The 17,182-nt window shown below is 38.7% G+C and overlaps 1 protein-coding gene across 1 annotated transcript in view; it reads right to left on the bottom strand.

Moving 5' to 3' along the window:
* MYBPC1 (myosin binding protein C1) overlaps positions 1-17,182 on the bottom strand; it is a 50,142-nt gene that overhangs the window by 16,226 nt on the left and 16,734 nt on the right. The window contains exons 11-24 of the mRNA XM_050899402.1: positions 16,525-16,649; positions 15,330-15,435; positions 14,856-15,022; positions 13,127-13,289; positions 11,758-11,864; positions 10,374-10,507; positions 9,080-9,236; positions 8,316-8,420; positions 7,487-7,675; positions 5,892-6,026; positions 5,739-5,819; positions 2,327-2,395; positions 1,056-1,223; positions 475-563 (exon numbers count right to left, since the gene is read on the bottom strand). Of these exons, the coding sequence (XP_050755359.1) occupies positions 475-563; positions 1,056-1,223; positions 2,327-2,395; positions 5,739-5,819; positions 5,892-6,026; positions 7,487-7,675; positions 8,316-8,420; positions 9,080-9,236; positions 10,374-10,507; positions 11,758-11,864; positions 13,127-13,289; positions 14,856-15,022; positions 15,330-15,435; positions 16,525-16,649 (1,795 nt within the window). The remainder of the gene's footprint in view (positions 1-474; positions 564-1,055; positions 1,224-2,326; positions 2,396-5,738; positions 5,820-5,891; positions 6,027-7,486; positions 7,676-8,315; positions 8,421-9,079; positions 9,237-10,373; positions 10,508-11,757; positions 11,865-13,126; positions 13,290-14,855; positions 15,023-15,329; positions 15,436-16,524; positions 16,650-17,182) is intronic.

Raw genomic sequence — 17,182 nt, 5'->3', positions numbered from 1 at the left:
CTTAGATATAGTCATATTATAGCTGTGATCTCAAGGATTTTAAAATTGCAGTCTCTATAGGAGACAGTGAAACTCTGCCCACTCTTCCCCTCCCTTTTCCTCTCTCATGACAAGAAAATGATTAAATGCTGCAGTCCTACCCTTGATACCGTATCTAACTACTGCCAGTGTAACCATTTTGCATTTTCCTAGTGATTATCTCACATGTAATGTCTACTGTGAGGATTTATAAGTGTCCTTTGGATGACAGATGACAAATCAATCTGTCTAAGCTAGTTACCCAATTAATTAATTGGCTTAACATCATTTCTTTGAGATGTCAAAGCAAAAGCTTTCAAGCACCTGTGTACTTCACCGTGCTTCCACATCTGCTTAAGTTAACTCACTGGCCTACCAAAGTTACATGGAAATAAGTTAAAAAGCAGCAGTATAAGAAAAATAGAGTATTTTCCTGTCTGTGTTTTTAGTTCTCACCTGGAAAGGAATAACGAGATTCACAGTTTCTCCAACTCTTCGAGTATAGGTTTGTTTTAAGTGTCTTGGTAGACGAATCTTTGGAGGTTCTGAAAAAAGCCAAAAGCTTGTGTTTGACATTTATCTTCTTTTCTAACTGAGATAGCACTAGTGGGCATCAGTATAAATAGGAGACTGTGTGGTCTACAATTCCCAGAAATGACTAATGAGTGAGGTATCTTAAATTTCTTGGTCTGACAATGTTACATTCAGTACACTGTCGGGTTTTGTAACACCAGATGCTATGGTGGTAGGAACAGGTGAGAAACTGAGCGCAACTTAAAAAAAGCAACATGAAGTTCAAGTTCTGCAGAAAAGTTCAAGTTCTGCCTTGAAAGCCTAAGCAATAAAGGCTCAGAAATGAAACAAATAAATAGAATTATGAATTTTTTTAAAGACAGTTTCATGATTTCTAGCCACTGCACAATGGCTTTGTAAGGCCATATCATCAGTTTCCAACAACAAGTATTAGCCTTAAAAAAACAGAACTAAGTATGGAAGCAGAGTGTATTTGTGGGTGAGCGTAGGCAGGATGATCTTACCTATCACTTCCTTGACTAAAATAGGCTGTGGGTGGTACCTGGGCTCACTTTCACCAGCGGCATTCACAGCTTTTACTCTCACAAGGATTTTCGAGCCAGTCGGCAGGCCATTGATAGTAAATCTCGTTTTGTCTGTCAGCTCCGGGTTAGCCACGATCCATTCATCAGCTAGTTTACGGAAAAGAGGAGGGGAGGACGAATCGAAAGAATAGGGAATTATACATACATCCATGGCACAGATGAGGAAAATTACAGAACAGTAATAGATTCATTACATTCTAATTAATACCTCTATTTTGTTTTTTCTAATTATGTTATAACATGATATTGATTCACTTTCATACATAGGAAGAATGTTTCAAACCTTAAAGGGTTTCGGCTGATTATATATTTATATTTAGAGAAATAAATGTTTTTAGAATGTGCCTATCATTTAATTGTACCAGAGAGAAAACTAATTAGTATTTAAATTCAGCTAATAGAAAACAAGGGGGACATAGAGTAGATTTCCAAAAGCACTCATCGTTGCTTTAACGGATTCCTTGGAGAGAAATGGGTTTTACAATTAATTTCAACCAGTACTGAGTACCCTTGAAAGTACCACTGAGGCGCAGGGATGAGAGAAACACTGAATATTTACAAATTGCAATGAAATGCCATCTCTCCTCATGCCTTTAAAAAAGGAAGGCTGTGTCAGAATTATTCACATAATTACAGCATTCTCGGATTTTTTATCCTATCCCTAGGCAGTCGCATGTAATCCATAGAGTGATCATAACAGTACAGTCTTTCACAAAAGCTTCAATTACAAATGATACTTTCTTTTCCACCCTGTCCTCCAAACATAGATTGCTTTAACACTGCTGGCACCTTGACATTTGGAGTCAGATTTATGCAGTAGCAAGTCAGTATCAATACTTTCCACATCATGTAAAGATAGCATTATAAAATTGGCACAGAAGACAAGACAACTATTATAAACTAGAGAGCCCTGCAGACTTAGAGTGCAATACTGTGGTACATTTTCATAACTATGTGTCTTACTTTTAGGAATTAAGTTCTCCTTCAAGCTGCTTCTTTCAGCTTCTAGCAGAAGAGGACTGCAATCAATGACTGTTTCCCGAGCACCTCCCCCTCCCCTTACACAAGTACTACAGCAAATTCTGTAGACTGTTGCCCCTAAAATTCACTCTCAGAAATTTATCTTTACTTTTATGAAGAGAGTTTTTCTTTCGTTAAAGAAGATTTATATCCTTTGTTGAATACTGTACCTTCCAGGTTAAAAGGTGGCTCCACCAATTCCTCAGACAGATCTGTTGATATACCTTGTGAGAATCCATCTTTAAAATTAATCAGAGACACCCACTTTCACACAGTTGGAGCATTTTGTCAGTGGTTAGCAATTCCTGTTAGTAAGTATGCAAAGATAGATGCTGGGCTTTAAAGATTTAGAGGACCTGTATTTAGGGCTACTGCAGGGAGGAAAGAGATGGGAAGAGGTCATCTAGATCAAAGAACAGTTATGCATGATGCTCACAGGAAAGCTAAAGGATAAAGGAAGAGGAGGAGATAAGGTTGGTTTTTTTCTTTGGGCCTGATCACATCCCTGGAAAGATGAAAACAAAGAGACAAAAGGAACATTTGGAAGAGAGAAATGAAACAAAATGATGATGGGAGAAAGTGTAGGAGGAGAAGAAAACACATCATAGGAGAGAGAGGAAATTCAGAGAAGAATTCTGAGTAAGAGAGACAGAGAAAGAGATGTCTTGGGAAAAAACTTGGGGAAACAGAGGAAGAGAACACATGTAGCTAAAGGCAACATAGAAAGAAAATGAAAGAAGGCCAAGACCATGGATGACGACAGATATGATGTAATCACTAAGGCTTTATTTCCTGGACAAAGCTATCACTGCCCTGGATTTCCTGGAATCCTGGAGTTGGCTGTTTTCAGGATAATAAAAATACTATTCTAGTATCTGTGCATGGTCCTGGATGGGTACACTGGCAAAGATCTCAGCCAACAGAGACTCTCCAAAGTGCTTATTTACTAGCTATGAAAACAGATCATCTGCAGGTACAATGGCCAAGCTCGTCAGACTACCCTTGAAATGTCACACAAGAACTAGTCAGCAGCATATATTATTAGGAATTGACTTCTCCAGTGTCAACAAGATTTGGTCTATTCCACATCACCACAGCAAGAGGTTCAAGTTGGATGTTGTAAACTAGCCCTGGGGAGTTCTATATTCACGTTATTCACACCTATGCAATGCCAGATCCAGATACTCATGATGAGATTCCAGTTCAGTAATATACACAGAGAGCTGTCAAAGGTGCTGCCATAGTTAAGGAAGTCCAAGAGTCCACCATGTCGATCAAGTTATGAGGTTCAGACTAAAGGGAAATACCAGTTTTCACAAAGCCAAACCAATGCTCATGGTACATGATTCTTCTAAATTATAATTATATATATATTTTGTCTTCCTATTTTCAGCTTGTGATTTCTCCTAACGGTTGCTATGATAAGGAAGACTCAAAAAAGCCCGCTTTAAAACTACTTCAGTTACAATGATGAAAGAATGGAGAAGGTAAAGACAAATGAGTTTACAAACAGAAAACTAAAAGAAAAGAACAGCAGAATGAATATAGACAGTCATAAAAAGTACCTTGAAATTAAAAAGAGTTATTAAACATTATAGAAGAAATTAGTTTGAGGCAGAACAGGCACTGAAAGGACTGAGAAAAGGAGGCACTGCGATATTGCAAGAAAGAAAGAAAGGACTGAACACAGAGAAAAGGATGTACATTCCAATAACACGTCTTTTTTAATTGGTATTTTCTACTAAACTTGTTTCTTCCTAACCATTTTCATAACATATATACATAAATAATGTCAATTGTGTATATATAGATGTATATGCATATATAGGAGGCATATATAGATATACATAAACACTCAGAAAGCTACGTAAAATACATTGTACCCATTGTATTTTAACTGAGGTGGGTAACAATAAAATGACAGACTTGACTGCCATTTTGTTGTATCTTCATATGTTTTAAACCTATCTGAAAAAAAAAAGTAAAGAATTTGTTCCATTCAACAGGTATACAATGATCTTCTGTCTAATAGTCCTTAAAAGATAGATTTGGAAGATTCCTCTGAAAACTGTAGTTTGCATTAGCGTATATATATTTCTCATCCTCTCTTGTCACCTAATTTGGATATCACATACTGTAATGTCAAGGGTTTTGTGACAGTGGCATATTACAAGCACTTTTAACTTTTTCTCTGCGATCCTACCAATGCTAAACAGAGCATAATATACAGCATACACTGAAGTCCTCACATTGACAGTCCCCTTGATATTCCCATGCATCTTGCCTGTAGGGCAATGGAAACATTATAGGAATGCTGCATCTTGATGTAAGACCGCGTGCTTACTCGTTCTGAGCTGTTCCCGCAGCTCCCTCCCAATATACAAGGAAAACCCTTCCTACCATTCCAGCTGTGTCTGCCTTCAGGTAATCTTCTCCAGACCTCTGAGCTTCTTGCAGTCTGTTCCTGCTCCTTACAGATACTCAGCTCAATACTACAAGATGCTGAGTGCTCCTGAGAAAAGCCAGTGGTTCTTCTTCACTCCCTCTCCCACTCGCCTGAGTGAGAGCTGAGGGCACTCTGCTCCTGTGGTATCTGACCACTTTTGTGAACTACTGTTTTCCTGGATTGTCTGAATCTGAAACACGTGACAGTGTGAATGACAAGTTCTGTCCTTTACCTTTTGTCTCCAGGCTGTGGACTGCATTCATGAAAAGCTTTCATTGAAATAAATACCTTTATGAAAAAAGGTGTCCAACTCATCACTTGGTTTACAGCGCAGTTAAGAGCAGCAGCTAGCGGAGCTGAAGATAACTGTGTCCCGTTCATTCAAATACACAACATTGCTGCAGTCTCACTGATTGGCATTTGCCCACAGAGGCTGGGTATTGCACATACCACTCCAGGCTATTTGATACTTACCCAGGTGTTGGTGGATTTTACTTTTTGAAAATAGACTTCATTTGATGCCAATTCAGAAGAAAATCTGCTGGAAAATGCTAAGATTCTGCTGCTTGTTCACCAAAGACTCTTAGTTGTAAAATATAAATTGTATTTCCCTATTCCTTGTTATTTTATTCTCATAAGTTTATTCAGTCTCTTACATCTTTATCTTTCTCCTTCAGTTCTGTATAGATTTATGTCTTAGATGGACATAGTTAAAGATTCTGTATCTAACTACACTGAAATGTTGGAGAAATTCAATATCCAGACATGAACTTTGCATGCCTAGATAACTTCTACAGCCAGCTATTGGAGAGGCTGTCTGTCCTCAGTATTGGCGACTGGCACTTGAAGTAGCCAATTAGTGATATGTCAAGATAGAGATTACCACGCTGAGGACCTCCTGTCCCTAAAACCCAGCCAACCTGCACGTATTTTGGACCACACTTATAGCCATTCTTTATTACCTATTCGTTCATCCATCCACTCTTTACTGCATCGACTCTTCATTTAGCTCAAAAAAGAGGATAGCAATTAACACTTGGTACACTACAACAGATTATATGGCTTTTGATTTGGATTTCAGATCAAATGTAAGATGGGTTGAACTACATTCAATGGGTGAGATCTGGAATACAAACCAAAGGAAGCCTGAACAAAACTCTGCTGCTTGAGGTTTTCTGACTGATTAGTCTCTGCCTTAAAGTGAGAGCACCTGATACCTGTAGAGAAAAAATGGAGAAAGTCTCACCTACTTTCACTATGAGTAACATACCACAGTCGTCGTCACTTACTTCCTTCAAAGCAGTACTCTACAACATAGCCGTCTAACCCTGCTGCTCCGATGTGGTCTGGTGGCCTCCATTTCATTGTAACTGAGGTATCAGTCACTCCATCCACTGCCAGGAGAGTTGGTGGACTGGTAACAGCTGAAGCAAGCAGGCAGCGAGGAGAAGGCAGAAAACTGTGTTACAATTAAAGGTTTACATTTATGGTGTGTATTCCTCTAATTTAGCGTCATAGCTAACAGGCTAAATCCTGCCTACGAGGCATTTCCAATCATCCGTGGCACGTCTTTCCCAATTAGGACCAAACTAGGAGAAAAAGGTACCTCATCCCAAATCTGCTCACAGCCTAACCCAGAGTTAAATTCCTCCTGCTGAGGAGTGAGAAGGACAAAGAACAGTGGAAGGTAAGCAGAGAAGTTGAGAGTAGCATATTCTACAACAGCAGGTATTTTCTGGCAAGAGGAGAGCATGCTGTAGCAATAACAGCCACCACCTTCCTCCTCCTCTGCATTGTGGGGGTGCCGCTGAGCAAGGTGGGAACCTTTGCTGGCCTACAGAACAACACACCTTTCTTTTACAGGGACTTGTGGTTGTCACAATAGTTTGAAAATCTGTTTCTTTATATGAAAAGGTCACCAAGTTAGTCTGTCACTAGGTGAATGACAAGGCCCTCTAGCTGTCACGTTAATATAAAGCAGTAAGATGACATCTAGAATAGTATAAAATATGACCTAGCCTAATCTGGATTGTTTGCAAAAGAATATTGAAAGTATGTGATCAATAGGTGATCCCTTTCTGGGAAAAAAGCTCCTGCTTCAGCTAATGGGGATCCACGAGGCATAGAGTGAAATTAGGGACTATTCAAATGTATCTTATCGTATGATTTATTGCAATATTAGGCAAATTCACCTGCTTTTTTCCATAGATTTCTACCTTTATGATAGATCATATACCTGTGATTTGTTTTTAAATGGAAATGTATGGATTATTTGTGAATACTTGTATATTTTTAAATGGCAAGCTACTATGTAACAGCGAAGCATAAGTTGTGAAATGTGAAAGAAAGTCTCATTTTCATACAGTGTAGCCTGCAAATAGTGATCTTTAGACTTCTGGTCACTTTTCCTGCCCGTTTTTGGCCAAAAGCCAGTGCCTGACTGAACTTATAGCAGGAGAAAGACACACAAAACAACCAAGACTATAATCCATCATCTTTATCAATTCCCTAAATTGCCAGTTTGACTGGCAATAGTTTGACTCTATTGACTCAGGAGGTACCTATGATACACAAAAACATGGAACTATTAGTTCTGGTCCTTAAGACATATTGACCATAGTATTGACTATATCAGGCTCACCTATAGCATGTCACTGTTTTATTGTAGTGCACCATTTTTCTGTCTATACATCCTTGTTTCTTGTTTATAAAAGACTATATATCCTTCAGGGATAGACATATAGTTTATGCAGCACCTAATGAAGACAGGTCCTGAGCAACACAAGTGCAACAAGAACTACAGTTATATAATTAGATGACTTTAATAATGTATTAATGATAATTTTCTAAATGCACACCTATCTCTATGCTCTCAATTACTTACCTAAAGGAACAAAGGACTTCGAAGGCATACTTGGTTTGGAAATGCCTATTGCATTAACAGCGAATACACGGACCTCATAAGCAACACCTTCAATCATCTTCTTTGGCTCAAAAGTTGTTTCTTTACACAGCTCAAAATTCAACCTCATCCACCTGGAGCTTTGTTTCTTTTTCCTTTCAATGAAATATCCTATTGACCAAAAAAATTTTATTATAGTTGGTGGTGGCACTTGTAAGTGAGGGGTCTATTTTTTGACTGCCCAATGGCATTTTTTCTGGATACACCCAATATCCCCTTCTAACCTCAGAGTAGTTTAGGGGTTATTGTTACATTTTTCCCATTGCAAGCTATCTGATAGTCACCTGTTTGGCTTTCACGACCACGTACGAGCTTTTTTCGGACTTCACTTACACCACCACTGTATTTAGTTCTGAGTGAAAAGGGCCTGATTCTGCTGGCCTCTGGGCCCCTCTGACTTTCCTCTTGGTTCAGTGTATTAGAAGATATTCCAATTTACTCAGTAAATTGTTTCTGAAATTCCTGCTAACATTCAAACAGGCCAACTGTTCAAAGTTTGGTATTATAAGAGGTTGTCTTTCAAGTAGGGGGGTTGATAATGCGGCAACATACAAAATGACAAATCTCAAAGCATTAGAAAAACAGGTATCCAATAAAGTCGAAGACTGGGTAGAACATTCTTGCTACTGGGTAGTCAAAGTGCAACTCTCCAGGGCCTGAGCTAAACTCTGATCCTATGGCGTCTATTATTTGGGGTTTGTTTCTTTTCTCTGTATTAGAGCATCACCACAAAAAAAAGGAAAGTATATACCTAAGATGGGTGATCCACCATCATTTGCCGGAGGTTCCCAGGTCATAACACACCAGTCTTCACCCACCTCAGTCACATTTGGTGCCTGAGGAGGATCAGGGACATCTGTTGTAAATGAAGTAAACATTGTTAAAAAAAAAACTAAAAAAATCTTTCTTCTTTTTGCATAGGTTGAAATAAAAAATGTCAAATAAGAAACAAATCTGAATAGTTTTTGAAGTGCAACAGGAGTTCCTAATGAAGAGAGAGAGAGAAAGAAGGTCTTTGTGGATCCTGGCAGGCAGTTAGGAAGGGATAAATGCCAAGCTCTTCATCACAGTCAAGACACTTGAGAGGCACTTGAGGGCATGTGGTAAGACAGAGCCCACAGCCGCATGGAGAATGGAGAATGGAGAGTGTTAAGGGCAGCCTGAGGCAACTGCACAAGTTTGGCCCCTGCAGCATGAGGTGGCAGCAGGATGATAATTAACTCCTACTTAAATCCCATGCTAAACTCCTGTGTCCTTCAGTAACACGGGGCCTTAGTGTCCTTGTACCTCAATTCCATATCTGAAAATGGGGACAAACAGGGAAACAGAAGTTTTCTGAGAATCTACAACAGTTTGGTAGCTAGGGAGGACAGCATTTACAGAAGAGACCTTTCAGATAGAGGAAGAAGAATTTGTCTCTTGTTGGGGTGCAGAAAAGTAGGGTTCTTCAAGGAGCGTTTATTGAAAAGGGCTGTGATAAAAGGCACAGCTTATGTGCACTGTTCCACCACTTACCAACCACTTTAATGTTGATTAGAGCTGTGTCCTCTCCAGCCTCATTCTTTAACGTTATTCTGAAAGGACCTGAATCTTCCCTCTCAGCTGTATCAATGACCAGACAGCTGCTGTCTGGATATGTTTCTGCCCGTATTCTCCCACTGTCTGTGATCCACTAGGAATCAAAGTAAGCAGAGGGAAAAGTCATATTTTCTGGAGAATCAAAATGCTCAAAAATCAAAATCCAAATGCAGTATAGGACACTTCAGCAAAAATACTAAAGCAACGGTAAGAAAAAACACACTAAAGCTCAGAATTTCAGTCACATAATGATCACAAAAATGACAAAATAACTGAGGGACAACTAAATAACTTTAAAATACAGTAACTGTTTAGTACTCAGTTCAGCCGTTGCATCTCAAAGGAAGAGGCACTAGGCTTACTTGTCCTGTGAGCAGGAACATGCTTTTCTCAACACTACCTGTCATTAATTTGATGGAAAGAGAGTAGTGGATTCTCCCAAAAGCCAGATTGAAATGTAATTCTTTCAGTTTAAAGGTCAGAGTGATTGTAATGGTCAGCAGTTTGTCCTCACAGAGTTCAAATGCTGGCACATATTTTGGAGTAAGAGCTCTCCTAGAATAATTCCTATTTGGACATGTCCACAATGGTGATACTACAATTAATATTTGAAAAATAGTAGTCAGAGATTTGACCAGATAGGTCTGAGAAATCCCGTAATAACAACATGTTCCAGCTTCCACATACCACAATGAAAATTTAAATGTGAAAAATGGCTTTTTGGTATTACACAGCCAGGGATTGATCTGTGCAAAGTTTTGCATTAAGACACCAGGTGAAAGACACCAATTGCCCAGACTATTGGTTGATTTGAGACTTGACACTCCATCAGAATTTATCATTCATTTTCCAAAACCAGACCATACCATGGCTTCCTGTCAAAACCTGGCAGCCATTCTGGGCAATATGTACAGAAGAAGTAGCCATTTGGTAGATTTTCACTGGCTTTCTTCTACATCTTATACGTTCCTCTGCTTTACAATTTATTTATAGCAAAATCATATTTTTTTTCCTTCGTTAATTTCAGCCTTTCCTCAAAAAGACCCAAAAGGTACTAAGTAATATTTATGCATTTTACCCTTCATTTTTGAGCGAGGAGAGCTTTTTAGATAAAATGCATCTCCTCCTTATTTTCTGTCATTAAAATCAATGTCTTCACAAGGCTAAAGGTTATTTTTTGAAGGAAGAGGCCTCTTGTTAAGCTAAAGAAACAAGTATAACAACAATGTACCTTGTCCCCTTTACTCCACATGACTTTTGGAGTTGGCTCGCCAGTGATGGGGATCTCAAGTCGTAGTTTGCTTCCTGCCACTACTGTCACAGTGTTACCTTCCCCAAGACCATCCAGGTGGAGTCTAGGAGGATCTGAAAAAGGAGAGATTGTCCAAATTTGCCATGTGGCTGCCATTCTGAGAGTTCAGTGACCTGGCGCAGGTCTGCAACATAGAGAAACATGCTCTATGTTTTGTATTTTCCTGGTATTTTTAGTCAACTGATTTTTTGTTCGGAAGAAAATTTGTGAAGAAAATTTATTTTTAAGAAAATAGTTGTCTGATGAAAACTAAATCATGGCACCATTGAAATTTTGGAATAGTAGGACCATTAAAAAAAAAAAGTCTATATTCCTGAGGCAGAACTATGTGTATTCAGGTAACTTCTGGGAGAGATTTCCTCTAAGTGGCTCTTGAGAATCTCCATTGCAGGCTTTCTACAACACCTTTTACCATGCTTCAGACATCACTGTTCTTACAGTTTAAAAGTTTTCTTAACCCAAATCCTTTTTCTGAAAATGAAGTGGCCACTTTTATTGTATCCTGTGTGTATGGAGAACAACTGATGAATATCCTCTTACAACTTTTTTTAATGTATTGGAAGTTATATCGGTGGGCATACCCCTGTAATACCCCTTCCCTCTTCATTCTCCCTAAACCTTGCCAATACTTTTTCTAACACAGGTATCCCACTTCTTTCAGCTTCAATTAGAGAACATATTTTCTAAAACTTTGATAATTTATATTGCTCTCCTTTTGACTTCCAAGTTGCTGGCTGCAGTTAAAAGCCAGTGAGGTATTGTGGGAAGAGTCAATGCCTTGTTTTATTTTTGTTTGAAAGACTGGGATCATTAACAAGCCTTCTGTTTTGCTGAGTGAATAAAAGCTGGCCAGAAACATTTTGCTCTCTAGATATCATTTAACGTATTTAGGGAATAGGTAAATATGTACCTATTCTACTAATCTTTTACCAAACTAAATCATATTTTGCAACGTCAGCAAGCCAATTCTTCAAAGACGACAACACTGTATATCTGAAAAGAGGATAGCAACAGGTGTTTTACACAAACTCTTAATAGTGGTGTAGGTTTAGGAATTCAACATCAAGAAGCCTTCCCTGGGAGCTCCCCCAAGCTTGTAAACCATGAGCAGATCCTGAGCACAGGCAAAGTGCTCTCTGACTAGCTCACTTGCACTTTGCCAAAGCAGCAGATCTGTTTTCTCTGGTAGATGCCTGCTCAGAGGAAACAAACTGATTGTAATCAAGGATATGTCACACTGCTTTTAATTTCCAAATGTCAGAGAAAGAGATGTTATATGTCAGTCGTTGTGCCATATACTTACCCACAACATGTACTTTGCATGGAATATTAATGTTATAGGCATCTGGTACAAACATGTATTCACCCTCATCATCAACAGCAGCGCTTGCTATAACAAATCTGTGGATTCTGTAAAAAATTGAAAAAGAAATCAATGTAAATTATTTTTGAAGACTGCTTGAAGTTATAAGGAAAAATCTGTGAAAAATTTAGGAGATCTGTGCAAGTGTGTAAAATTACTGACTAAAAATCCTTTGCTGGCTGCTTAGTGGTATTTTAGCTGATTAAATACTGTGTGATTTGTACAAAATATTATTGAGACAACCACCAAATAATGTAACCAATTCTAATATTTTTTGTTTGAACATGGAAGTAGAAAAATACAGGAGTGTAATCTCTTTGACAAAGGGATTCTGTGCTGCTGCCATTAGATTGTAATTTAGTTGTTCAAGAAGAAATCTTTAGGTGATCCCATTGTGGGAATATTCTGGCTTTTGTTAGACCATCTTTGTGACAGGATCCAATCTACTATTTGTTTGCCAGAATAAAGAAACAGGTGAGCAAAGCATATGCTGCTCTTATTACCTAACTGTGTCTTCCAGTACGATATTTTTGCTCTCCTATGACCTGCTGTGGCTAAGCTTTGTTCAAGGTCGGACTCATTCTGTGCCCTTCCTGCTCCCCTTTCTCTCACCTCACCCTATGGGCCTACATGGCTTGTGGGGAGCTCCTTCACCTTATGTCAATCCAAGAGGTCATTGCACAGCTGGCACTTGTCCCTTACTGTGACTTAGCCAGCGTTATGAAGTCAATGCAAACATTTCATAGCCTGTTTAGGAGGATCTTCACAAGTGCCATCCCCAGCTGTATGAATGGTCTGCTAAGCTGAAGTGAAGGGGATATAGTTAAAGGTAGGACCCGTTTTTGGTTTTTTTTTAAACTGACAAACTTTCCATGAAAAAGGACGGATTATAAATGCAAAGGGATCTGATATCTCCACATACTTTGCATGGGCAGAGATACGTGGTCTGAGTTGACACAAACAGGCTATCAGAAAACCAGACATTTAAAAGCTATATATTTTTAATAATGTCTAACAATTATTTTACTTTTCTGGTTAATTTCCCATACTAATAGCAACAGCAATGTCAAGAAATATTAATAGCTTGAACTTAGATGGATCAAGGATTTGATTATTGTCCTCCACAGCCAAAAGACACAAGATGAAAGGGGGCAAGGAGACATGGCTTTTATGATGATAAAAATAAATATGTTTGAGGGACAGACGTTAGGCTTGATTATCAGATCATTTTCAGTGAAGTAACCCACATATTGGCACATCTCTATAGTGTCATTCCATCAAAAGTCAAGTCAATACACAACAGGCTTACCTTCCTTTGTGATAAAGCTTTACACGGTCACTAGCTTCGACCAGTTGCCCATTTTTGTACCATTTCCCTGTCACATTCTCAGATATCTCACACTTCAGGTGGATTTCCTGTCCAAGCCTCACAGTCTGGTCTTCTAGTGCAAGTGATATCTTCAGTGGTCTCACTTAGGAAAACAGAAGGAGAGATATTAATGCTAATATCAAACAATAGCTCAGGATTCTGTCATGGAGCTGCTACTAGCCATCACAGTAGTCTTCAAATCAGAAGCAAGCCTCCAAGAATAAAGTTCTCAAGTCAAAATACCAGTAATATGTACATGTAAGCTACATAAATTAACCTCTTTTCATGTAGTCTGATGCCTTAGAAAGGGTGATCCAAAATAACCCATGCCCTTACTGGGGAAACTGCATGGATATTGCCAGTAGCAGAACTAAGCCCAGGAGCATAATTTGAATGCTGTCCCCTTTTTGGTGTTTCGGTGCTGGAGATAGGGTTTTTCTATCCCCCAGAGTCCAGTAAGAAACTTTCAAGAAGTGAAAGATCTGTGTCCCCAGACCTATGCACTAGAAGGGATTACAACCCACTTTTCCTGTGATCTAACAGCGATCTAACTGCTCTCATAGCTCTCCCAGCTGATCCAAGATAATTTGGAGACTTACCAAAGTATTTCATCACAAGTGGGGACTGTAGTTCTCAACCTGTTTTGTCAGACTGGTAGCAAAGGCTGACTGGCCAGTAAGCTTAACTTCATACACTACTTGTTCTCATGTTTGCTAAACTGCCTTAACTCACCGTACGAATACCCACAGATGTTACTAGCTTTTGTAAAACTTGAGTCTGAGAACTGCTGCCCCAGTTCACTTCCACTTTCTGGAAGATTAGATGCTGTAGACCAGAGTCCATTCTGAACACACAGTACCATCTGTATGCAGTAAATATCCCTGACTGTAATCTGGCATAGGAAACAAAGGGATGGGAAAGGCAGTGTTTTATAGGAAGCAAGTTGGAAAATCCTCAGAAGAAGTTGCATGAAAGGAAAGATGACAGAGCTCAATAGCTATGGAGGATAATTTCCAACTTGGTAATAGAACAGCGTGAATTGGTTGTGCTTAGGATGCCAATTTGTACAAAATAGTCAAAAGCAGTATGAGTATTACAAAACAGCGTATGTTTATGCATAATGTATGATAACTTTAGAGGATGGGCACATTTCGCTAAAAAACACAGGTGTTTTAAAGAGATATTGCACAAACGATACTGAGGGAGCTACATAGTCATGTGTTTGTGCTTATGAGTTCAGGTTAAGTGACCCTGATGCCTGTTAACAGTATGCTTAGTTGTAGAACTGCTTATTTTTTCCAACGTACTTTTTTTCTGATTTTGGCTAAAAAGCCTTGGTTTGGCTTTCCTGTGAAAACCTGAAAGGATTAAGGAAAAGCAGATACTTCCCTTGAAAATTCACTTTGTTGACCTGTTATATGTTTGGATGGTTAGCTTTGTTTTCCGTCTTAACAGAGTGACAGAAAGTTTTCAAGCAGGACTAGTTCATTGCCTGTTACTACAAACAGAGTCTAAAGGAAAGTCACTGTTGTGGAGATTTGCAGCAAAGAAATTGGTATGGAAGTTAAGTCTCCCTTTAAACCCCCAGGAAAAGGCAAGCAAATTATTTATTTCTGTAAGCTAGTAAACTGTGACATATGAATTCAAGAGCAAGATGGATGATACTTACAGTCAACCGAAAGCTTAGCTTCTGACTGGCCTCCAGTTGTCATTACTGAGTAAGTTGCATTGTCATTTTTCGCAGCTTCCTCTATGATCAAAGTGTGTTTTTTACCCTCAACCTTGATTCGATACCGAGATTTAGGTTCATTGGTGAGTTCTACACCATTCTTAAACCTAATGGAAAACAAAGAAAGATTATTTTTCCAATAGAAGTCTTCTGCAAGTAAGACTCTCATAGACTGAAACTTCCAGAGAAGACTTTATAAGACTTAAGGCACAAGAAAAGGTTAAACAAACCCATCCATGAATGTGTAAGGATTTTTTTGCTGTTGTTACATTTTTGAATCATGTTTTCTTGAGATTTTCTTAACAATTTTCAGGTTTACTGGTATAGAAAAAGCTGTCCACATTTTTGCCTACAATTAAAATGTTCTGGGTTTTATTCTCAAGGAAAACAGTATCTGTTCAAAGTGTGGCTTACCATTTCACATTTGCATCATCCTCAGACACTTCACAGCTCAGTTCTACTCGTTCACCAACATAGGTACTGGTATCCTCCAGGCCTTTGGTCACCAAAATTGGAGGATCTTTGGAAAGAGAAAATTACAGATTTACAATCTGAGAGAGAAAACTAAGTGAAAGAGGTTTTCAAAGTCATGCTATAGAAGACTATACTACTTTAAAATTCTAATATCAGTCTCAGTGCAGCTTTTTCTGCCTTAAATCAGAAAAGCAATTGCTCATTAAGATGCCAGTAGGAAATGTGCTAAATAAAAAAATAACATTTGTTCAGGTTAATACCTGCCTTGCATCCCGTTTTATTGACAGTTTGTCCAGGCAGGTCAACATGAGAAGCTGACATTCCCCTCTTGCCTCCCACAAATCCCTCTCATAAAGCTGCGTTTTCATTAGGTCCTATAGCCCGTTGTGCACAGTAAGATGACCTGATGTCATAACGCGGTGCCCTTATTCATTTGACCTATTCCTGCTGTCAAAACTCAAGTTTATTTAATAGCAAGAGATTGTACAACAGTTATCCTATGATATTTATAGGGGCAATGGGCTCCATCATTTTAAATAGCTTTCTGAAATATTTGATGATTTTTCCCTCTCACTGTAAGTTTTGTTTTTCTCTTTGTTTTGTTGTGCATGTGTGAGTAATGCCATGAATATTATCAGTAAGACTATCAACACTGTGGGAGCAAAAAGGGTGAAGAAATGGCCACCCATTCATAGCTTTTGATCGAGTCTTCCCTTACATCTGTGCAGATGGAATGAAAACTAACTGCTAGAAAGTCTGACCTAAGGGTACTTGAAACAGATCAGTTGGACCAAGAGTATCAGGGTCATTAGGTACCTAAGTGTGGTGTTAGAGAAAGCCAACGCTATGAGTCTCCAAAATGGCTTAAAACTATGAAGAGGAGCACAGCCCCACTAGATCCCAATGCACAATATGAAATCAACCATATCCCCATTTCAGGGTTTTCACTAAATTACTAAATACAGGATGAGGAAAAAAAATGGTCAGGGATCACAGAAATACAGAATGATCCCAAGGGCTGCTAACACAAATACAAAAATATACTGAACTAGATCCTCCCTGTGGATTTCTGTTGAAGCCAAAGAAGCCACACCAATTTACAGCAGGTGAAATAGGAGCAAGCTGACGTAATTACCTCTCACAAACAGTTCTGTGGAGCATTTCTCATCACCAGCTGTTACGTAATAGCGAGCATCGTCTGTCATCGTACAATTATTGATGAATAAAATTCGCTGGTTACCTTTGTGCTCAAAAATGTATCTGTTTGAACAGAAATGCAGCAAAGATACATTAGCAAAACTGCTGAACCTCTTTTGTTTTATGTAGAAAGTGCTTTAGGGATTATTAGAGGTGAAAATCCTGTTTTTTACATAGAACTGGAAAAATTGTCCTGGGAAGCAATTTCCAAGATTCAACAGAACTGTCATAGACTTTTTAGCAAAAAGAGCTATGGTGTAGAGTGACAACGAGCATCTTATGGCTTGTTCCAAAATCCCAGCCTTGGGTGAGATGAAAAAATAAAAAAAATGAGCAGGGTCTGGAGGATGGCAAATAAAATGGAGTCTGAAACTCTAGATTAGTAAAGATGAAAATAACCAGTAACAGGACACCATCCTCATTCCAACACTCTTAACATTTTTGTGAAGTATAATAATAGCCAAAGTTAAGAAGTTAATATTATTGGTAGGCCAGATGGCACAAGAGATCAGTAATGGGATATGGGGTTTTGGTAATGGGATAGGGAACCTTTCACCTTTATGTCACCAGTTTAGATCTGCTCCAGGTTTGTAATG

Source organism: Gymnogyps californianus, chromosome 1, assembly GCF_018139145.2.
Source record: "Gymnogyps californianus isolate 813 chromosome 1, ASM1813914v2, whole genome shotgun sequence".
Taxonomy (NCBI): domain Eukaryota; kingdom Metazoa; phylum Chordata; class Aves; order Accipitriformes; family Cathartidae; genus Gymnogyps; species Gymnogyps californianus.
The sequence above is the reverse complement of the archived record's forward strand: the minus strand, read 5'-3'. Positions and strand labels throughout refer to the sequence as shown.